Source organism: Scyliorhinus canicula, chromosome 20, assembly GCF_902713615.1.
Source record: "Scyliorhinus canicula chromosome 20, sScyCan1.1, whole genome shotgun sequence".
Classification (NCBI taxonomy): Eukaryota; Metazoa; Chordata; class Chondrichthyes; order Carcharhiniformes; family Scyliorhinidae; genus Scyliorhinus; species Scyliorhinus canicula.
In genome coordinates this window covers 40449475-40474234 of record NC_052165.1, presented here as the reverse complement: position 1 = coordinate 40474234, position 24760 = coordinate 40449475, and the positions used below count along the sequence as shown (strand labels likewise).

The following is a 24760-nucleotide window of genomic DNA, read 5'->3' as shown; positions in this document are numbered from 1 at the left end:
CCTTGTTCCAGAGCCCCCCCCCAGCCAGAAAAAACAATATCCCTACATCCAGTCGGTCCAGCTCTGTCAGAATTTTAGACGTGTCAATGGGATCTCCTCTCATTCTTTTAAATGCCAGAAAATCCAGGTCCAGTCGACCCAATCTCTCCTCATATGACAATCCTACCATCCCAGGAACCAATAGATAGATAGAATAGAACAGTACAGCACAGAACAGGCCCTTCGGCCCTCAATGTTGTGCCGAGCCATGATCACCCTACTCAAACTCACGTATCCACCCTATACCCGTAACCCAACAACTCCCCCCCCTTAACCTTACTTTTTTTATTAGGACACTACGGGCAATTTAGCATGGCCAATCCACCTAACCCGCACATCTTTGGACTGTGGGAGGAAACCGGAGCACCCGGAGGAAACCCACGCACACAGGGGGAGGACGTGCAGACTCCACACAGACAGTGACCCAGCCGGGAATCGAACCTGGGACCCTGGAGCTGTGAAGCATTTATGCTAACCACCATGCTACCCTGCTGCCCCTAATCTGGTGAACTTTTGCTGAACTATATGATTTCTTTGATTAAAGAGACCAAAACTGCACACAATACTCCAGGTATGGTCCCCGTACAGCAGTAAGACATCCCTGTTCCTGTACTGGAAGTCCTCTTGCAATGAAGACCAACATATTATTTGCCTTCTATCTGCTTGCTGTGCCTATATGCTTGCTTTCAGTGACTGGTGTACTTGGACACCCAGGTTCCTTTTCTACATCAACATTTCTCAATCTATCACCATTTAAATTATGCTCTGCCATTCTGTTTCTCTGTCCAAAGTGGAAAACTTCACATTTATCCGTGTTATACTGCACCTGCCATTTATTAGCCCACTTACTCAGCATGTTTAAATTACCTTAAAGCCTCCTGACATCCTCCTCACCACTCATTTTCCACAGGTTTTGTGTCATCAGCAAACTTGGAAATATTACTTTTGGTTCATTCATCCAATTCATTGATGCATATTGTGAATAGTTGAGGCATAAGAACTATTCCCGGCAAATCCCACTAATCACTGCCTGCCACTTTGAAAAAGATCCATTTATTCCCACTCTTTTTTTCCTCGGCTAACCAATCCTCAATCCATGCCAATAGATTGGGGCAGCACGGTAGCATAGTGGTTAGCACAGTTGCTTCACAGCTCCAGGGTCCCAGGTTCGATTCCTGGTTGGGTCACTGTCTGTGCGGAGCCTGCACGTTCTCCCCGTGTCTGCGTGGATTTCCTCCGGGTGTTCCAGTTTCCTCCCACAGTCCAAAGATGTGCTGGTGATGTGTTAGGTGGATTGGCCATGCTAAATTGCCCTTGGTGTCCAAAAAGGTTAAGGGGGGGTTACAGGGATAGGGTAGAGACGTGGGCTTGAGAAGAGTGCTCTTTGTAAGGGCCGGTACAGACTAGATGGGCCGAATGGCCTCCTTCTGCACTGTAAATTCTATGAAATATTACCCTCAATATCATGTCCTTTAATTTTGCACACTAACCTCTTACATGGGACGTTATCAAAAACTTTCTGAAAATCCAGATCCGCCTCATCCACTGGTTCATGCTTATCTGTTCTATTAGTTACATCCTCAAAACCCCAGTAGGTTTGTTAAACGTGATTTACTTCTATAAATCCGTATTGACTTTGTCCAACCCTGTTGCTATTTTCTAAATGGCTTGTTCTCACAACCTTTATAACTGATTGTAGTATTTTCCCGACTCCTAATGTTAAATTAACTGGTCTGTAATTCCCTATTTTCTTTCTCCCTCCTTTTTATAAATTGCGGGGTTACATTTGTCACCCTCCAATCTGACGGGACTGTTCCAGAATCTACATAATTTTGGAAGATGAGAACCAACGCATCCACTATTCCCATGGCCACCTCCTTTAGTACCCTGGGATGTAGAATGCCAGGCCCTGGAGATTTATCGCCTTTCAGTTCCATTACTTTCTCCAGCACTATTTTTCGAGTCATACTAATTTCCTTCAAGTCCTCCTTCTCACCAGACCCTTGGCTCACTAGCATTTCTGGGAAGTTATTTGTGTCTTCCTCCATGAAGACTGAACTAAAGTAGTTGTTTAATTGTTCTGCGGTTTCCTTATTCTCTGTTATAAATTTTCCTGTTTCAGACTGTAAGGGACCTACATTTGTCTTCACTAATCTTTTCCTTCTTATATACTTATAGAAGCTTTCACAGTCTGTTTTTATGTTACTTCCAAGTTTACTCTCATACTCTATTTTCCCTTCTTACTCAATCTCTATGTCCTCCTTTGCTGAACACTGAAGTCCCAATCCTCAAGCTTGCTACATTATCCAGCAAGTGTATATGACTCCTCTTTGGATCAAATATTATCCTTAACCTTTTTTGTAAGCCATGGTTGGAGTGCTTTTCTTATTGTGTTTTTTGCACCTGAAAGGAGTTTATATGCACAATCAATGTGGTAATTTTAAAATTTGTTCTGGGAATGTGGACATCATTGGCTAGGCCATCTCTATTGCTCATCCCTATCTACCTTGAGAAGGTGCTGCAGTCCATGTGGTGTAGGCACATACACAGTGTTGTTAGGGAGGGAGTTCCAGGATTTTGACGACGCAACAATAAAGGAATGGCAATATAGTTCCAAATCAGGGTGGTGTCTGGAAGGGAATTTGAAGGTGAATGGTGTTCCCACTGGATAATCCCTTTAAATAAAGGATTCATAGCTATATATGTTTACCTTCAATGATCTGTGTAAACCTTCAGATTAATCAGTCCCTGAGCTAACTTTCACAAACTTTCAGCTTGGCCAGTATACCTTTATAGCCACGATCAGTTTGAACCTATGAATCAAGCTAAGATTGGATGCCGGGAAGGCATCCCTTAAATAGAAGCCACTTCTGGAAGCTCACAAATACACATTATTTTGAAAAGTCCTCGTCCTTAACAGGGTCCAAATTGGTTGCTGAAGCTGAAACTAAGACACAGACCTTTTCTTCTTTGAGAGTGTTTATTGACTTGTTCAATCTCACAGCTCCCCTCCCACTCAACCCAGTGTCCCAGCTGTCCCCTACTTATAGTCTCTTTTAATGGAGCAAAGTGAAATGAAACAGTCAGAGGGTTTGACAGCCCCTAGTGGACGGCAAATTTAAGTAACTAAACCACAATATCATTATCAGGAGTGACAATACATCCCGGACCCCCAATACCCACCGGCCGAACTCCTTAGATGAAACAAAAATCAATCAATGAACAAAAAAATGAAACTTACAGAAACAAATTAAAGGGGGGGGGGGGGGGGGTGGAGGCTGATGCACGCCAGCTATCATCTATTTACATGCTCCTTTTGAACCAATAAAATAAATATACTAATTAACCAGTTGAAATCCCCTTAAAATGGGCATTGTAGCAAAAGGGCAAATCTTTAGAGAAAACGTATCAAATTAAATTAAAATGTTGTTCCCCATTGATATGCTCTTTTGAATAAAACAAATGATCGATAAAATAAACAAATTAAGGAGGTGAGACAGCCCCTAGTGGAGCGATCCCCTGTTTATAGCCTGGTTAAAAACAATATCCAGTAAATGAAACAAGAATTACAGGTGTGACAGCCCCAGGTGGGGTATTGTAACTGCAATATAACAGCAAAAGGAAACTTAATAAATTAAAGCAAAATGCCATTCCCGGGGGTGATGATGCACCCACTGGTCGGGGAAGGCCTGAAACAATCTATTATAATATGTGCTCAAAGACAATTAATAACACCATCTGTTTCGCATAACCTTAACAATGACATTAACAAAGCCTTCCAATGTAACTGCGAGGACATTGGACAAGGGAAACATATGCTGTCTGTACAGTTTGTCCTGCGGCTCAGGGATTGAGTAATCTTGCTCGAACCTTTTCCAGGATGAATCAATTGAGGTAGCATTGAGGCAGCTTTTATTACGCTCTGTTTCACGACAAATGCCTGAATTTCAAGACGATAGTTGGTACAGTACTCATTCTGCAATGCAGACTCAAATTATATTTCAGAGAGACTGTGGAGTGAAGGAATAATCCCCATCAACTACAGTCTGTTCCCTTGTTCTCAATAAATATTTCAGGCGGTTTAGAAAGATAACTGTCTGACAATCAAGGTGCCTTGTTAAATCACTGTGGCGCGCATGCATACTTCCAGCTGCTATAAATTATGAATTACTTTCTGTTTTGATTTGCCCAGTGCACCTGCAGTACTGTGTAATATTCAGAGAAAAGCGACTTGAGTGGAAAAAAATAACTCCAAAGAGTTTCATTAGTTTGACTGTGGCTTGCCACAGCACTTTAGAGCTAAGTGGAAGCATTTTTATCAGAACAGTCAATGCTATTAACTTCTGAAGAAACCTTTGAAAAAGACCTTGCAAATCTATCTTGCTAATCTCAAGATGCCTCAAAATGTTTTACATCCAATGAGATGCAGCCATTATTGTAACAATTGCTGTTACACAGTAACTCACCACGACTCCTTTCACATCACCTTCCAAACCCACAACCGCTACCACATAAAAGACGAGGGAAGCAGGTGCATATGAATACCACCACCACCTGCAAGTTTCCCTCCAAGTCACTCACTTCCTGACTTGGAAATGTATCGTCGTTTCTTCACTGTCACTGGGTCAAAATCCTCCTACTCCCTCCCTATCAGCACTGTGGGTGTACCTACACTCCGGGCCCCGTGCTGTGCCGGAGAATCGCCGCAACCACGCAACGACACCCCGACGCCCACGCGCGATTCTCCAAGTTGCGGAGAATCAGTGCCATTTGCGCCGGCGCGTTTGACGCGGCGTCAGCTGCTGGAATCGGTGGGGCCGCCGATTCTCCGACCCGGATGGGCCGAGCGGCCGTACGGATACGACAGAGTCCCGCCAGCGCCGTTCACCCCTGGTCGCTGCCGGCGGGAACTCGGCATGAAGAGTCAGGGGGGGCGGCCTGTGGGGTGGGGAAAAGTGATCCTTCACCTGGGGAGGGGGGGGGGGGTCCTCCGATGGGGTCTGGCCCGCAATCGGGGTCCACCGATCAGCGGGCCGGTCGCTCCTCCCCCGGGCCTACTTTCCTGCGCAGCCGGCCCCTGAACACCAACGCCATGTTGAGTCGGGGCCGGTGCGCTGAAGAAATCCCCCGCGCATGCGCAGGTTGTTGTGGCGAAACTGCGCATGCGCGGGTTGGCGTTACGCCCATTTGGTGCCTGGAAGGGAGGCTGGAGCAGCGTGAACCGCTCCAGCGCCGTTCTGGCCCCCTGTGGGGGACAGAATCGGTCAACCCCGTGCCCGTTTTGTGCAAACACTTCGTCTCCATTTTGGAGAATGGCCCCCGCTGTGCTCGCTTCTTGAGATCAAATATATTTTAAAAACAGGAATTGTGCACACAGCTGACTCCAACAAATAGCAATAAAATTTATTATGACATGATCCGTTTTGGTAATGTATAATAACAAAGCTTAGCCTGGACACTGGGGACAATGCACGCCCATCAATGCCATGCCTACCTGAGAGGGCAGACCGCTCACTTTAACATCCCATCACTTGTGGAACATTTCAAATGGAGCTGAACTCATTTAATTAAAGGAAAATAGTGGGATGCAGGAAATCTAAAATTAAAACAGAAATGCTGGAAATACTCAACTGGTCTGGCAGCAACTGTGGAGAGAGAAAGAGAGTTAACGTTTTCAGTCCATCATAGATCATAGAATTGACAGTGCAGAAGGAGGCTATTCAGCCCATCGAGTCTGCACCGGCCATTGGAAAGAGCACCCTACTCAAGCCCACATCTCCGCTCCATCCCCATAACCCAGTAACCCCACCTAACCTTTTTGGACACTCAGGGCAATTTATCATGGCGAATCCACCTAACCTGCACATCTTCGGACCATGGGAGGAAACTGGAGCACCCGAAGGAAACCCATACAGACACGGGAAGAACATGCAGACTCCGCACAGACAGTGACCCAAGCCGGAAATCGAACCTGGGACCCTGGATCTGTGAAGCAACTGTGCTAACCACTATGCTACCATGCTGCCCTGTCTCCTTCAATACTGTAGAAGAATAAATTAGTTCCAAAAATTAGCTCATTTTGTTTCTACAATTTGCTTGAATACAATTTGAATTCTCACACGAGTTATTGAATATTTTTCCATTTAATTACCCGCTCTTTTAATTTTGCAATCTTCATTTCAAAGGAACCCCTGAAGGAACTCTGCAGGTTCTGTGTGCAAGTTGGAACACCTTTGGGATCAATAACTCCCGAAGCGAGATTGTAGGACAATTGAACGCTTTATTGAACTAGATGTTTCCCTCAGCAGCGCAGGTACAGAAATGCAGCAGCTAGGGAAACACAGACTCTTATACTCCACCTTACTGGGTGGGACCAGCAGGCAGGCTTCACCAATGATCTTACAGTATCAGGTACCTCCAACACCAATGATCTTACAGTATCAGGTACCTCCAACACCAATGATCTTACAGCATCAGGTACCTCCAACCTCGGTACCGTAATAGCCCTAATACCGACTACCACATAATGTACTTATGCTTCAAGAGTGGCAGCAATTGTGATCTGCTTTTCCCCTGTCCACACTGCCACCCTGGTGTAACTCTCACTGGCGCTTACTGTCCTTTGCTCATCCCAATTTTTCATCCTTACTTCTCAAGCTGTCCACCAAATGACTTATCCATATCCCTCCCTCACTCGCTATCCACACAACCATTTCACATGAAGTTTGGTAGGGTGCCCAGGACACATTACAGTTAAATTGATTTTAAGCCCGACTAGAAATTTAACTGTGTGTGTGTGTGTGTGTGTGTCTATACACATCTGTGTATCTGTCCACAGTTTAGAATTTGGAATAATGTCAAAATGACAAAGTTAACAGCACTCTAACTGAAAGCACACAGCATTCGCAACAAGATCGATGATATAACGGCACAAATAGAGGTAAATGGGCCTGATCTGACTGCCATTATGGAAACATGACTGCAGGGTGACCAAGACTGGGAACTGAACATTCAAGTATTTGATATCTAGGAAGGACAGACAAAAAGGAAAAGAAGGTGGTGTGCTGATAATAAGTACATTAGTAAGGGACGATCGCAGATTGGGAGAACAATTGGGAGACTCTGTTTGGCTGGAGCTAAGAAACAGCAAGGGGCAACAAACATTTGAAGGGCAGCAAACAATAGTGGTAGTGTGGGCATGGTGTTAATCAAGAGATTAGAGAAACATGTAGCATTGGTAACATAGTAATTATGGGTGATTTCAATCTGCATGTAGACTGGATAAATCGTATGAGCACTTATGCTGTGGAAAATGAGTTTCTGTAGTTTTCTAGAGCAATATGTTGAGGAACCAGCTAGAGAGATTATTTTAAATCTAGTATTATGTAGCTAAAAGGGCTAATTACTAATCTTGCAGCAAAATAACCTTTAGGGATGAGTGAGCATAATATTATAGAATTTTATATTACCATTATGTTGTTGTGACCACAGCAGGTGTTATTTGCAGAGCAAACTAAATCCCAGAGGGAAATTTGTTTTACTAATCAGAACCTCTTTTGGTATTCTGAAAATGAGGAGAAAGAAGCATAGAATTCCGACTTTTGGAATTTTACAAATTAAAAGATTTTTTAGCAAGAAGAAAAGTACACCTTAAGCACACAAGATGATCGTTACACAGTAAAATAATTCTTCCAAAACTTTCTCAAAAGAATCCTCTTGGTCAGAACACACAAGTAAACACCTTCTTGGTAACACTTCCTTATAGATTTTTAACTCTAAAACTCATTAATATTATCCAAGGCACAACTGCTGGCACTTTATTTAAGGTTTACCACACAACTCCTCCCTCATCCCCACTCTGCTGTGGAAATCCAAGAATATTCAGAAACAAGACTGCTTTCTGAAACAAAGACGTTCCTGGTTTCTGGATGGCTTCTCAGATTTTGCACCTTCTCTGAGCACAGAGCTGGTCTCTGGACACCTCCCCCACACAGCCAACACAACTCAGCTCCCTCATCTTTCCTTAAATATCCCTTTTCCCTTTTATCTCTGATTCCATTGTCCTCAGAATCCCTTTGAATTCAGCTTTTCCCAAATATAAGCAGAAGATCATCTGACATAGGAGCAGAATTAGGCCCATTCGGCCCAATGAGTCTGCTCCGCCAGTCAATCATGGCTGATATGTTTCTCGTCCCCATTCTCCTGCCTTCTCCCAATTCCCCCTCTTCATCAAGAACCGATCTATATCTGCCTTTAAGACACTCAGTCATTTGGCCTCCACAGCCTTCTGCGGCAAAGAGTTCCACAGATGGATGGTGAATTGTATCTATGAGGAGAGATTGGAGAGGTCGGGGTGGTTTTCCTTTGAACAGAGAAGGCTGAGGGCTGGCATGATTGAGGTGTACAAAATTGTGAGGGGTAGAGATAGAGTAGACAGCAGGAACCTGTTGCCCTGGGCAGAGAGTTAAAAAAACAGGGGGTCATAAATTCAAGGGAAGTGGCAGAAGGATTGGAGGGGACATGAGGAAAATCCTTCTTACGCAAATGGTGGTGGGTATCTGGAATTCGCTGCCTGTGTTGGTGATGGATGCAGGGACCCTAAACTCTTTTTAAAAGTACCTGGACCTGCACCTTAAGTGCTGTAGGCTGCAGGACTATGGGCTGTGTGCAGGAAGATGGGATTAAAAAGCGTGCCTGGGTGTCTTTGGGTCAGCATGGACAGGGTGGGCCAAACTGCCTCCTTCTGCGCTGCATCATTTCTATGATTCCTTGCTTCAATCTGAAGCCTGTGTTTTAAATTTGAGCAAAGGAAATTTTGAAGGATTGAGGGGCAGATTGGCTTAAGCGAATTGGGAAAAAAAGTAAAAAGATATATGGGCAATTGACGGTCTTAACAACAAAGTATTACATAGTTTACAGCAACTATACACTCCTTCAAGGCACACAAGCCGAAAAAGAAAAGTCAGAACCGTGGCTAACAAAGGAAGTTTTGAGATTAAAAGAAAAGGCCCACAAAGATGCCAGAAGAGGTAGTAAATCTGAGGAATGGGGCTGGGGTTGGATTTTAGAATATAGCAAAGGAGGACCAAGAAACTGATAATTAATGGGAGAATAGAATGTGAATGTAAACGAACAAAAATACATAAAAACAGACTGTAAAGCTTCTATAGGTATGTAAAAAAAATTGTTTGGCTAAGATAAATGTGGGTCCATTGTTGGCAGTGTCAGGAGAATTTATAATGAGGAATAGAGAAATTGGCAGAGGCACTAATTGATCAATTTATGTCTTCCTTCACTGAGGCAGCTACAAGAAATCTTTTGGAATTAAGGGATCTGAGGGAAAAGGAAGAATGTGGATTTGAAGAAAATTAGTATCTGTAAGAAGGTTGTATTGGAGAAATTAACAGGATGGAAGTTGACAAGTCCCCAGGACCTGATATTCTACATCCCGGTGTTGAAAGGGGTAGCTAAGGAGCTAGTGGAAACATTGAGCAAAGAGCGGCACGGTTACACAGTGGTTAGCACTGTTGCTTCACAACTCCCAGGTTCGATTCCCGGCTTTGTCACTGACGGTGCGGAGTCTGCACGTTCTCCCATGTCTACATGGGATTCCTCCGGGTGCTCCAGTTTCCTCCCACAGTCCAAAGATGTGCAGGTTAGCTGGATTGGCCATGGTAAATTGTCCTTAGTGACCAGAAAGGTAAGGTTGGGTTACTGGGATAAGGTGGAGGCTTGGGGCTTAAGTAGAGTGCTCTTTCCAAGGACCGGTGCAGACTCGATGGGCTGCATGGCCTCCTTCTGCTCTGTAAATTCTATGATTCTATGATTAGTGATCATCTTCCACAATTCTATAGATTCTAGAATGCCTCCAGAAGATTGAAAGGTAGCAAATGTCACCTCAACATTCAGGAAGAGAGTGAGAGGGAAAACTTGGAACTGCAGACCTACTGGTCTTACATCAGTGGTAGAAAAAAGCTAGAATCTATTAAAAACTATGTGATAAATGGACATTTGGGTAATAATTGATTGGGCGTAATCAACATTAATTTATGAATGGAAAATCTTGCTTTGATGAACTTGTTCAAGTTTTTTCAGGATGCTACTAACAAAATTGATAAAGGGGAAATGGTGGATGCAGTATACTGGGTTTTCGAAGGCTTTTGATAAAATCACCCACATGAGGTTGGTTAGCAAAATTGAAGCACATGGAATAGGAGGTAATATAGGCATGGATTAAGGATTGATTAACAGGCAGAAAACGAAGCACAGGTGTAAAAGGCTCCTATTGACAGACTGTGGCTAGTGGATACTGCAAGGATCAGTACTTGGTCCTCAGCTGTTCCCAGTATATCAATGATTTGGATGTGGCCACAAAATGTAATTTTTCCAAGTTCATGGATAACACAAAGCTAGGCGGAAACATGTGTAGTGAGGAAGATGCAGAACGACTACAGGAGAATTTGGACAAACTTAGTGAGTGAGAAGATTGCAGATGGAATATTTTGGGGGCGGCATGGTGGCACAGTGCCACTGGTTAGCACTGATTCCTCAGCGCCAGGGACCTGGGTTCCATTCCGGCCTCGGGTGACTGTGTGGCGTCTGCCCGTTCTCCCCGTGTCTGCGTAGGTTTTCTCCGGGTGCTCCGGTTTCCTCCCACAGTCCAAAGATGTGCAGACTTGATGGGCTGAATGGCCTCTTGGACTGTAGTTATTCTATATAATGTGGAAATATGTGAGGTTATTCATTTTGGTAGGAGGGACAGATGTGCAGAGTATTACCTTAAATGGTAAGAGATTAAAAAGTGGAGATGTACTAAGGGACCTGGGTGCCCTCGTCAATAAGTCACTGAAGGCTAATATACAGGTGCAGCAAGCTATTAGAGAGTATGTTCGCCTTTATCACAAGAGGAATTGAGTACAGGAATAGCGAGGTCTTGCTTCAATTGGACAGAACCTTGTTAGACCACACCTGAAGTACTGCGTGCAGTTTTGGTCTCCTTACCTGAGGAAGGATATTATTGCCATGGTGGGAGTACAATGAAGGTTGACCTGACTTGTTCCTGAGATGGCCGGATTGTATTATGAAAGGAGATTAGGGAAACTGGGCCCGTATTCTCGAGAGTTTCAAAGATTGCGAGGTGATCTCATTGAGACCTACAAAATACTTAAACAATAGATACAGGTCTGACGTTTCCATTATTTGGGGAATCTAGAACCAGCGCAACAATTTCAAAATAAGGTGTGTGTGTGACCCTGTGTATGTGTGTGAGTGTGACTCTGTATGCGTTTGTCTGTGCGCGCTTGTCTGTTTGTCTGTGTAGGTGGGTGTCTGTGTGTCGGGCGGGGTCTGTCTGTGTGTGGGGGGGGGGTGTCTGTGGGAGAGGGTTGTGCGTTGGGTGAGCTTGTGAGTGTGGAAGCGTGTGAGCGAGTGAGTGTGTGGTTTGATCATTAGCACAATGATTCTGCATTCATGCAACTTCAGTTCTGGAATCTGTGATCTGATTATATAGACATGGAGTTAACCCCCTCCCCCCCCCCCCACCCCCTTGCCATCTTCCCCCAAGCAGGGGCGGGTTCGTACCCGGGTACCCCAGAAGATGCGGTGGGGACCTTCTGGATTCCGACTCTCTCAGCAGAATAGTTACCCAGGAAAAGGTAGAAAGATTAAAACTGCTTCTAACTCCTGGGTAAATATGGCACTGACCCTCTCCCAGAACCCCTCTGGACACCCCACCCCCGACTCAACCCCAACCACCCCCTATGACGCAACTGACTCAATCTGAAATCACATCCACCAGCCGCTCGTTTATCAGTTAGTTATTTAAAATATTCAAATCAAAGAGGAATGTTGACCAGGAGAATTCCTTACAGTTCTCCAAATGGTGGCAAAATGAGCAGGGAGCATGGGCCTGTATTTTAATGTTTGATCAAAACATTGGTACCTGCGATGATGCAGCACTCCTTCAATGGCCCTGCGGTTTCTTTTTTTCCTTTTTTCTTTTTAAAAAAAATAAATTGAGAGTACCCAATTACATTTTTTCCACTTAAGGGGCAATTTAGCGTGGCCAGTCTACATACCCTGCACATCTTTTGAGTTGTGGGGGCGAAAGCCATGGGGAGAATGTGCAAACTCCACACGGACAGTGACCCAGAGCCGGGAGTGATCCTGGGACCTCGGCAAAATGAGAGCGGTGCTAACCACTGCACCGCCATACTGTCCAGGCCCTGTTGTTTCAATGTGGATTGTACACTCAAGTCTCAGGAGTGGGACTCAAACCCATGACCTTCCAACTCAGAGGCGAGAGAGCTACCCAAGGGGCTAAGGCTGCCATTTGATCTGTTGTCCCTTGAGTTGTTCTAACAGCCATCCTGCAGGCTCCTGGTCCACATACACACAATAATGGAATAGTTAGAGTACAGAAAGAGGCCATTCAGTCCATCACAACCATGTTGGATTGCTGCAAAGGCAGTTTAGCTGGTTCCACACCTTCCTGTCCTTTCCCTGTGGCCCTGCAATATATCTGCCTTCTGATGCTTATCAAGTCCCTGTTGAAAGCCAAAATCAAATGTCTTCATCAGACACACAGGCTGTATAATCCAGATACCCTTAGATTTAATTTGAATGATTTGATACTTTGTGATTGGGCACTCACTGCCATGTGCCAGTGATCTGTAGTAAATGTCGGACAAAGAAGGTGGCACAGTGGCGCAATGGTTAGCACTGATGCCTCACGGTGCCAAGGACCCAGGGTCGATCCTGGCCCCAGGTCACTGTCCTTGTGGAGTTTACACATTGTCCCCGTGTCTCACTTCCACAACCCGAAGATGTGCAGTGTAGGTGAATTGGACACGCAAAATTGCCCCTTCATTGGAGAAAAAAAAGTAAATGTCGGACAATATGGCAGATGTAGTTCTTTAAAATGCTGGTACACTCGTGTTATTTGACAAAATGATTTGGCAAGAATCTCAATTAGAGGCAGTGAATTTTTATCATATCCAATTCCACTATTGCTTTTCAGCAACAGACTGGACTATTGGATAGTATTCTCATTCACAGAATACAATATTTGAAGTAAATCTGCATGTTAAACATTTAACCAAATCTGGAATGGCAGTTTGTGTTTTATTTCCTGCATGTCGATTGGAAGAGGTCCCGCTCTACAATCATTCTGCGACATTGTGTCCTGCGTATTATTCTGCAGCTAGTAAATGGGACAGTTCCCCATAGTCGGCCAGCAAGCCTCACGATACAACCTCACGGGGATTAGCTACACACTCATACATTTTCACTTTGCTCTGTGCCAATTGATGCTCTCATTTTCAAGCATCATGTTCTGAGTTGTCGCCACTCGCACCAATTCCCAGATTCACATTTGGTTGCTGCTTTGTTCTGCAAGTGTCCCAGGAGGCCCAAGGTATTGTCGGTCCTTTCACCCGAATTGAGACTTCGAATAGGAAGAATGTTGCAATTTGAAACACAGAATTAGATGGGGAATGGTATCTGACTATGTTGTCAATGCGTCTAACAACCCGTAGGGGGGATCATGAGGAGTATATGAGCAATGCAACTTGATTGAAATTGTTCTTTACCTTATCACGAACGAGTAACTGGGTGAGGGGAATTTGTTTCTCTGGAACTCTTTTCCTGAAAAGTCAGTGGAAGTAGAGTCCTTGAATATTCTTAAGGCAGAGCTAGATGGATTCATTTTTTAAAAATATAACTTTAGAGTGCCCAATTAATTTCTTTCCAATTAAGGGGAAATTTAGTATGGCCAATGCACCTAGCCTGCACATCTTTGGGTTGTGGGGGCGAAACATGGGGAGAATGTGCAAACTCCACACGGACAGTGACCCAGAGCTGAGATCGAACCTGGGACCTTGGCGCCGTGAGGCAGCAGGGCTAACCCACTGCGCCACCGTGTTGTCCCTGCTAGATGGATTCTTGATTAACGAGGGGGATGAAAGGTTATTGGTGGTAGGTGGGAATGTGGAATTGAGGTTACTCCAATCAGATCAGCCATGACCTTATTGAATGGCGGAGTAGGCTTGAGGGGCCGAGTGGCCTGCTCCTGCTCATAATTCATATGTTCATATGTAGCAACAGAAGCAAAGGTAAGACATTTATTTCACTTGATGTTCCTGGCACTGCACTTGCTTCATAAAGATTCAGAGTTCAATTTCTCAGCGGGGCAAATTGTGACATTGAGTTCAAAACATCTGGTTATTTGTGGGAGGTTATGTGTCTGTGAAAGCAGGGGTCTTGATGTAAAAACCCAACTGCTTCATCACACCTCAGGAAGGGAACCTGCTGACCTGTGGCAGGGATATTGGTGACTCTAATCCTGCTCGCTTTCTTCTGACGTGGCCCCAGCCTAACTGTCACAGGTCTGCATAGGATGGACGCTGACTGCAGACAATATGGGTAATAATTACATCCTGCAGACAAACCACCAACAGCCGATTAGATAGACTTGCATTCATGTAGCGCCTTTCACAACATCGGGCTGCCCCCCAAAGTGATTGAGAGCCAATGAGGTTCACTTGTCATGTGGTCACTGTTGCAATGTAGAAACCCTGTCAGCTCATTTGTGGACAGCAGGATCCCACAAACAGAAACAGGGATTGATGACTGTTTTCCCCGACATTAGTTGAGGGGTAAATGTTGGCCCCGAGGACGGCAGGGAGATGTCTGCTGTCCACAAACTGTGGAAAGTCCTGAGAATGGAGGATGAAGGATTGTGTTTTCTTTTTTTTGTTCCCATTTTCAGATAACGGGAAACGCCATGTGGAGGAACAGGCAGGGCTGTTTTCACGGGTGACCGGTGGCATCGCTGGAGTGACCAAGGGAGCCGTCGGGGCCACGGTTGGCGCAGTGGCCTGGCTGGGAATCAAAGGCTACAGAGTCACCAAGACAACGGTGACTGCAGTGCCTTCGCTGGGCATTGAGCTGGTCAGAGGTGGAGCCTCCAGCCTGGTCTGTGGTGTAACTGCAGTGGGATCCGCAGTAAAGAATAAAGTGCCTTTCGCCGGGAACAGTAAAGACAAATCAGATTAAAAACTGCCTGCGGAATCCATTATTTTGAAAGCTGAAGTACTGGTGGCTGATGGAATAACCGGTGAAACTGGGAGCGCAGAGTATGTCGCTCATGCTGTGTTTGGTCATTTACGAAGGATTCCGCCAAACACTTCAACTTGTCCAAACCAGAATCTTTTATTGAGTCTCGTATGGTAAGATAGCAATTTGATAGAGAGCACTTTAACATGGCGTCTGCTAACTACTCCTCTGAAACTTACCCCTCATACTGACCACTCATATATATGTCTTATTACCCTGCCGGATGTGTCTCCCCTTATACTGGTGTCACATGGCCTTGGTTTGGAGACGGCATGGTGTGTCTGTACCGCCACGTGCTGGTTGGAGGCCGCACACCATCGAACTATGATATAGCCCACAGGCATATCACCTCAGATTGCATCCCCACCCGTAATATGGCTCCATTGCCTCACATTGTACCAATTGTCATTACGTTTGTGAGATGTTTCCAAAATAGCTCGGGATAAACACATTGGCTGGGATTCTCCGCTATCTGGAGGAGCGGGCTGTACCGGCGCTGAGGAGTGGCATAAACTACTCCAGCGTCGGGCTGCCCGGAAGGGGCGGAAACCTCTGCACCTTCAGGGGCTAGGCCGGCGCTGGTGGGCTTGGCGCTGCGCCAACCAGCGCCGAAGGGCCTCCAACGGCCGGTGGGAGTTGGTGTATAGCGGGAGCGCCAGCGTGTTCTGGCGTGATCCCAGCGCATGCTCGGGGGGAGGGGTTCTTCTCCGCGCTGGCCATGGCGGACCATTACAGCGGCCGGCATGGAGGGATTACAGTGGCCGGCGCAGAGGGAAAGAGTACCCCCACAGCACAGGCCCACCCGCAGATCGGTGGGCCCTGATCGCGGAACAGGCCACTCTGGGGGCACCCCCCCCGGGGTCAGATTCCCCCCCGCGCCCCTCCCCGAGGACTCTGCAGGCCGTCCCCAGAGCCGGGTCCCACCGGTAAGGACCTTGTTTGATTTACGTCAGCGGGACTGTCTGAAAACGCGTGGCCACTTGGCCCATCGCGGAGTGAAGAATCGCCCGGGGGTTGGGCCACTGCCAACGTCCCCTGACTGGCGCGATGCGATTACCACCCCCGCCGACAAACTGACGGCGGAGAATCCAGTAGCCGGCATCGGGGCGGAATTCACGCCGCCACACAGCGATTCTCCGGCCCGGCAAGGGGGAGGGTGGGGGAAGGTTGGGGGGGGGGGGGGGGGGGGGGGGCAAGAATCCCGCCCTTTGCTCTCAGTCTCACATCAGTGGTGACTGGAAGTGAAATCAGAAAGAAAAACTGTGCCAAACATGTGGTTGTACTGCGGAATGGACAGAAATCTGGGATCTACCTCATCTTTGCCAAAAAATTATTTAAATTTATCTATCCTTCCAAACAAAAGTAATTAATAATAATAATCCCTCATTGTCACAAGTCGGCTTCAATGAAGTTACTGTGAAAAGCCCCTAGTCGCCACATTCCGGCGCCTGTTCCCGTACCGGCCTCCCCGATCAGGCGCCGGAATGTGCGAATAGAGGAACAAATGAGAATTGGGGGAATGTATGCACCGGAGTGAGTGAGTTAGATTTGTGTCTCAAAGTGTCAATATGATTTTAAATGAATGTGCTAGTACGAAGCTAGCACGATTAATGTTTATTGAAATCATGATGATTCTATCTAATGGTCAGGTCATCTCTCTCCGAAAGGTGGTGGTGGGGGGGTTAAGGTGGTTGACATGATTTAGATGTTGGGTACTGTGGACAGGGACACATTGATTCATCCCATTCAATCTTACTTTGAGGTCAGGGACAGGTGCTTTTCAAACATAATGGGAAATTCGGCCCAGTATCATTTGATAATCACAACATTGCAATATAGTTATATTCGTGTGATGCCAGCATGAATATTTTACACATGATACTGGAGTTTACCTTCAAGGTGGATCCATGCCGAAACACACCCTTGAGCTGTACAGTAAATATTTCCATGTTGCAGTTCAATATGCTGCAACGCAGAAGGTTTTAGGAGAAGTCTACAATCGTCTCGACCACGGAACCCCATAATTGTTTTAACAAAAACTGCAAATGCTCGGCAGGTTATTTGCCGTATCCGTGGAGACGAACAGAGTTTGGCACTTTAACAGGCTCCCAACATTTCAGTTCAACAATTTTGGTTTCTCGACCCCAGCGAGGGGTGGAGGCCGGGTCATTGAGTGTATTCAAGGCTGGGTTGGATGGGTGTTTCATCTGTGAGGGAGTCGAATGTTGTGGGGAGTGGGAAAGCGGGACGGTGGAGGTGGGAAGGCGGGAGGGTGGAAACTGGAAAGGCGGGAGTGTGGAGAGTGGGAAGGCGGGAGGGTGGCGGTGGGAAGGGGGAGGGTGGAGAGTGGGAAAGCGGGAGTGGAGAGTGGGAAGGCGGGAGTGTGGAGAGTGGGAAAGCGGTAGTGGAGAGTGGGAAGGCGGGAGTGTGGAGAGTGGGAAGGCGGGAGGGTGGAGAGTGGGAAGGCGGGAGTGTGGAGAGTGGGAAGGGGGAGGGCGGCGGTGGGAAGGCGGGAGTGTGGAGAGTGGGAAGGCGGGTGGAGAGTGGGAAGGCGGGAGTGTGGAGAGTGGGAAGGCGGGAGGGTGGAGAGTGGGAAGGGGGAGGGTGGAGAGTGGGAAGGCGGGAGGGTGGAGACTGGGAAGGCGGGAGGGTGGAGAGTGGGAAAGCGGGAGGGTAGAGTGGGAAGGGGAGGGTAGAGGTGGGAAGGGGGAGGGTAGAGAGTGGGAAGGCGGGAGTGTGGAGAGTGGGAGGGTGGGAGGGTGGAGGTGGGAAGGCGGGAGGGTGGAGAGTGGGAAAGTGGGAGGGTAGAGGTGGGAAGGGGGAGGGTAGAGGTGGGAAGGGGAGGGTGGAGAGTGGGAAGGGGGAGGGTAGAGGTGGGAAGGGGGAGGGTAGAGGTGGGAAGGGGGAGGGTGGAGAGTGGGAAGGCGGGAGTGTGGAGAGTGGGAGGATGGGAGTGTGGAGAGTGGGAGGGTGGGAGGGTGGGAGGGTGGAGAGTGGGAGGGTGGGAGGGTGGAGAGTGGGAGGGTACAGAGTGGGAGGGTGGTGGGAAGGCGGGAGGGTAGAGGTGGGAAGGGGGAGGGTAGAGGTGGGAAGGGGGAGGGTAGAGGTGGGAGGATGGGAGTGTGGAGAGTGGGAAGGGAGGGTGGGAAGGCGGGAGGGTGGAGAGTGGGAAGGCGGGAGGGTGGAGAGTGGGAAGGGGGAGGGTGGGAAGGCGGGAGGGTAGAGGTGGGAAGGTGAAGGTGGGTCCACGTTCAGGTCAGCCACCTTGCTGAGTGGTGGAGCAGGCTCGATGGGCCGAGTGGCCTATACTCCTATTCCTATGTTCAGGCCAAAATGTCTGTGAGTATTTTGTTTCCTTTGCATGTTTCAGTTCCTCACTTACCTTTTCTCAGACCCAGCCCACCTGCTCCGGGTGCTTTTGGATATTTCTTCTTCTTGCACCATCACCATTCCCTTCATCACAGGAAAACCAATTCTGACTCTCTCGGGAGGAAAAACTCTTCTGTCCCTCAATCTCTCCTACCTTTTCTCTCGTCACAGACCTTTTAATCCTCGTCCCACCCACCGCTTACTGATAACCTCTTACATTTCTAACATTTCCCAATTTTGATGTAAAATTCTCTGATTCTGAGGCTGTGTGGAGGATCCATGGTGTTTTATGTGGAAATAAATCAGCGCCGCTCCTTCAACGATGCTGTGGCCGGTGAGGGACCTGCCTCCATGAAATAAACGGCCAGAGAATTGCTGGGTCCGTGGCCGCGCATGCGCAAGGCGACGACCTGCAGCGGCCGCGAGTACAACATGGCGGCGGCCGTGCGTGGACCCGATCTGCCAGATAGTGACCCCCCTGGATACCCCTTACCAGCCCCTGGCCATCCCCTCACCAGACCCCCCCAGCCCCCGTAGAAGCCTCCCCCCCCTCCCCCGGCCAGCAACATGGCTCCCACCCGACTGTGGCGGTGCTGGTCTCTATCCGCAGTCGCCCCACGGGTTCCCGCATGTCCGGGACCCCACCTCCCCCACACCATCGCGAACGTCACCTATCGGGGGCGGAGCATTGGGGCCTTCAGGTGATGTCCTGAGGCCGCTCCAACGGCACGCGCCACGATGACGCCGGTTTGGAGGGGGCAGAGCATGTGACACTTGTGTAAAACAGGCACCTACCCCCGATTGCGTCATTAAAATGGATTCTCCGCCCAATCGCCGATTATGAAATCAGCGTCGGAAACGGAGAATCTCGCCCATGAACTCTGTTTTTCTCTCCACAGATACTGGCATAACCTGCTGGGTACTTCCAGCACTTTGTGTTTATTTCACATTTCCAGAATCCACGGTACCTTTTCTTTCGATTCCTGCTGAATATAATATTTTTCTGAAACAAGGTTGCTTTCTGATTTGCACAGGTTCCAAATATAATGATCAAAAATGAAGCACGTGGTCAGTTACAGCTCAAACCGAGCTACCATCAGGGAATTGCTTGGTGCAATCTTCAGCTAAGTAATTGGCTGTTTCATTTCCTTGGAGAATATTGCTCAGCAACTCTGGCTACAACTTTTTGATCAAACTCCAAATGCAGACATTTACATCCTCATAGACTGGAGATAGGAGCAGGGGGTGGGGGGGGGGGGGGGGGGGCGTGATTCCTCTTTTTCTCAGCAGAAAGCAATTAGCTCCATTTGATGTGGTGAGAAGCTGTCAATCATAGTAATTGTTTGTAAACATTGTGATTTGCATCAAAGCAGAATAATTGAGATGCATTCAGTCGTGAAGAAAAGATGAATAAACAAAATCTCCTAAGCAGCTGTGTCTGGACCACTAAAACTGTCAATCACTAGCTCAGGAAATGTATTGCCGTGTGAAACTGAAAGGAAGATTTTTGTTTCAAACGCTGTCAAGGAAGGGGTGACTGATGGGGGTCTCTGATGGGGGTCTCTGTTGGGGGGGGTGTCCAAGGGAGGGGGTATTGTGAGGTGGGGTGACATTATGTGGAATTTTCAGAATACAAAGGGTCAATGTCATAATTAACCACTAGATGGAGCTAGATGCAGAACTATATAAAGCACTGACTCACAGACTTCTGGGAGAAGGCTGGATGGAGTGTAGAGTAGAGCTATAGATAGAGTGTATAAATTAGTGTTAGAAGTGTGCAGATTACTAGATTATTGTTTACTAAAGGAGTAAGTCGTCGAACTTTAATAAGTAGTGTAAATAAAAGTTAGCTTTGTTTATTAACTTAGCTTCTGTGGTCTTTGTGAACACTCCAGCATCCATCTTGATAACAGAATCACAAAGAACACCACAAGGAGGTGACCCCATTATTATCATGGTGGTGGTGGGGGAGGATGCCTCTACTTGTCGGGGTGGGGGAGGCAGGGTTTGCTTTGTGGGGGAGAGGAGGGCTTTCTCATGGATTCTGGGCGGCATCTCAGTGATGTTGTGATGTCCTTGACCCACCTCAGGATCCACCACGCCAGCGCCACGCTTGGGCAAACTTGCACCAAAGCCCTCTCGTGGATTTTCCACTGTGGGGTTGGAGCATAAGCGGAGGGGAGGTGGGGGAGGGGAGGTGGGGGGAAGACTCTGGTTTTGAGATGGTTATTGATATTAACACTTATTTAAATGATCACTTTGTATCCTCCCGCTGGTGTGGGGTGGGTAGCGTGCTGAGGTCAAAACCGGCACCAAACATCTTTATCTCTCGACACTCCATTCTCCGCCCAACCAGGAATCGCGATCGGAATGGTGATGAATGGAGAATCCCAGCCTGGGAGTAGGGTATCGGGTGTGACTTCTCACACCCTGGGAGTCAGGAATAAGGTGGATGCGAAGATGACATGGATCAGATTATTTGTGTCATTGAAATTCTGACCAGACCTGAATAAATTCACAGACGACCATTGCTGAGAACATATCAGGTGAAACCTCTCGAGTTTGTGTGAATATGGAATTATTTTATGTTGAATCATTACACACATCACTGATCTTTCCTGTCTGTTCCTGCCCCTCCAGTCTTGGCTAACTCCTGTGAGATAAACCTGTAATTCTTTTTCTAAATTAAAGCCTTGAATTTGTCAGGTGTAGGTATCCTACTCTCACCATTTGACGAGAAGCAAGAAACTGTATTTCTGCCGTGTCTCTTACACCCTCAGGCTGTCCCAGGGCATTCTTCTATCACTGAGTTACTATTGAAGCATTGTCTCTGTTGTAGTAAACAGAACAACCAAACCTTCACACAGTCATCTTCCATAGATATCAAAGTGGTAATGATGTTGGATGAAGGATGCCAGGGTGAACACCATCTGTTCCCTTTTGGAACTGAGTTGTGGGGATTTTTTGCAAACCCAAACTAATCGCAAACTAAAAGGGGCGGCCCGTTAGCACAGTGGTTAGCACTGTTGTTTCACAGCTCCAGGCTTCCGGGTTCGATTCTCAGCTTGGGTAACTGTGCGGAGTTTGCATGTTCTCCCCGTGTCTGCGCGGGTTTCCTCCGGGTGCTCCGGTTTTCTCCCACAAGTCTCGAAAGACATGCAGTTATGTAATCTGGACATTCTGAATTCTCCCTCTGTGTATCCGAACAGGAGCCGGATATGTGGCAACTAGGGGCTTTTCACAGTAACTTCATTGCAGTGTTGATGTCAGCCTACTTGTGACAATAAAGATTATTATTATCCCACTGTCCCACTCTCTCCCCATATCCTGGTATCAGTCTCAGATTATCTCTCTCCGTCTGCATATATCAATCCCAAACTAATCCCACTGCCCTGCTCTCTTTCCATGTCACCCTATTAAATCCAAACTAATCCCACTGCCCTGCTCTCTTTCCATGTCACCCTATTAAATCCAAACTAATCCCACTGCCCCGTTCTTTCCCCACAGTCCTGTTTTGATTTCCAATTAATTCCACTGTTTCATTCTCCTCCCCTAGCTCTGATCCAGGCCTGAATTAATCCCAGTGTCCTGCACTCCTCTGTCTCTGTGCCAATTCCATACTACTTGCATTGTAAAATATTAATTCCTGAAGCAGGGTTACAATGAACATGCACTTTTCTTTTTCATGCCTGGGAATAAAAATAAAAGATGTAAATTCTGATGAAAGCCAATCAGAACTTTGGGTCCAAATGAATTGTTTCTGGGGCTTTGACTGAACCCCCTTCAGATTTGCTGTTTTCTATCTCGATGAACATAGATGGATCACAGAGCAGTAAGTTACAGAGCTGAAACAAATGCTGGATTTTATGTCCCTACAGGGGATGGCGATGAATTATCTGGCTTGTTTCCTGACAGAAACGCCCCAAGCATTCCAGAAGATGTATTTACATTCAGCCTGGGGTAGGAATGAAGTGCCGGCCTTGCCAGTGATGAATCCATTCCGAGAATCGATAGGAAGCTGCCTTCCGATTTGCTTTCTCGCTAATCACGCAACCCTGAAAATCCCAACTTTGAAATATCACATTTATTAATAATTAGGTGTACTATTACAAAGTAAATTTTATTTTACCTTGTGCAGACCCACATGGTAATAAAACCAAAATACCGCAGGTGCTGGGTGTCTGAAATAAAAACAAAGTAGTGGAAATCGCAGAATTGTTACGATGCAGAAGGACGCTATTTCTCCCATCGTGTCTGCACCGACTCTGAGCATCGTAACTACGTGCCATTCCATTTTCCCCATACCCCTGCACATTGTTTCTCCTCAAGTAATCATCTAATGCCTCAATCAACATGGCCGTCACCACACTTCCAGGCAACGCAATCCACATTCACCTGTTGTGTGAATAGGTTTTTCTCACATCACGGCCTGGATTCTCTGTTCTGGAACCTAAGTACTCCCTCCAGTGGAGAATTGTTTCTGGTCTCCACAGGTGCGAGGAGCAGGGCCCAGTATGTGGGTCCCTCCCATTCACCATGCTAATTTATGCATGGGGGTGAGTGGTATCGGGCTGTCACTTTGAGCAGGCAGCCCGATACTGAGTTCTGGCGGCAAGTCACCTTACCCAACACCCCAAATCCAGGCCTCTGCCCTCCCCCTCCCCACCCACCACTGACAAGGCGGGGGCATCCTGCCACCCACCATGGGAATAATGGGTCACCGCCCCACAGAGCACACATGCATGATGGTGGCTCTTCCCCCACCAAACACCCCCCCAATCAGTGACCCATTCCCATCAGTATCCCCCCATCAGAGATGCCCCCATCAGAGACCCCTCTGCCAGAGATGCCCCTGTCAGAGATGCCCCCATCAGAGACACCCATGTCAAAGACTGTCATCAGAGACAAAAAAGGTTAGGTGGGTTACTGGTTTATGGGGATAGGGTGGAGGCGTGGGCTTAAGTGGGGTGCTCTTTTCAAGACCCGGTGCAGACTCGATGGGCCAAATGGCCTCCTTCTGCAATGTAAATTCTATGAGACTCTCATCAGTGGCCCCCAACAGAGACCCCATCAGAAAATTTGCTGAGAAAAAGAGAAAGTGAAAGCACTTAGCTCCTTTTGATGTGGTGAGAAGCTGTCAATCTTAGCAAGAGTGTTTACAAACATTGTAGTTAGCATCAAAGCACGTTAATTGAGATGCACTCAAGCATGAAAGAAAAGTTAAAGAAAAAAGCTTCCTAAGCAACTGTGTCTGACCTAAGAAAACTATCAATCATTGGTTAGCGAAATATTTTGCTTTGTTGGGGTCTCTGATGGGGAAGTCTTTTATGAGGTTCTGATGGGAGGGTCAGTAGGGGAGTGTCGGTTCACCCTCATGCATGCTTGCTGTGGGGAGGGGTGGTAACCCATTTTTCCCATGGTGGGAGGGAGGGTGCCCTTACTTGTCAGTGGGGATGGCAGGATTTACATTATGGGGACAAGGGGGGACTTCTGATGGACTTTAGGGACACCTCAGTTATGCACCGACCTCCTTGACCCTCCTTGGAGTCAACCAAGTCAGAGCCATGCTTGGGCAAACCTGCACCAAAGCTCGCCCGGAGGATTTCCCGCCATGGGGTGCATAACGGGGAATGGAGACCCGAGCTCCCAGCCCATTAGTCAAATAAAAATGAATGCAAATCGATCATTTCTATCCTCCCGCTGGAGTGGGGCAGGTAGCACGCGGAAGCCACCGGCAGAGGGGTCAGAGCATCGTAAACCCATGTTTCCCTCAGCGCTCCATTATCCACCCGATCGGGAATTCAAATACCAACATCGGCCGATGGAGAATACACCTCCACATCACTTCAAATCTGTGCCCTCTCATTCTGATACTATGCAGGTCTGACAATTAACACTCACTCTGAACCATTGCATTGTTTCTTTAATATCACCAATACCACTCCCTTTGCCTTCTTTTCCATGACATCTTTACCATTCAGCTATCCCACCCTCGATCCTCATTCTCATAGAATTTACAGTGCAGAAGGAGGCCATTCGGCCCATCGAGTCTGCACCGGCTCTTGGAAAGAGCACCCTACCCAAAGTCAACACCGCCACCCTATCCCCATAACCCAGTATCCCACCCAACGCTAAGGGCAATTTTGGACACTAAGGGCAATTTATCCAGGGCCAATCCACCTAACCTGCACATCTTTGGACTGTGGGAGGAAACCGGAGCACCCAGAGGAAACCCACG

General features: G+C 47.3%; 1 protein-coding gene across 1 annotated transcript in view; it reads left to right on the top strand.

The window, feature by feature from the left end:
• The window catches only part of tmem263 (transmembrane protein 263), a 33570-nt gene extending 18474 nt beyond the window's left edge, over window positions 1-15096 (top strand). Inside the window, exon 4 of the mRNA XM_038780964.1 lies at window positions 14807-15096. Within this exon, the coding sequence (XP_038636892.1) occupies window positions 14807-15093 (287 nt within the window). The 3' untranslated portion in view covers window positions 15094-15096. The remainder of the gene's footprint in view (window positions 1-14806) is intronic.
• Window positions 15097-24760: the final 9664 nt, after the last annotated feature.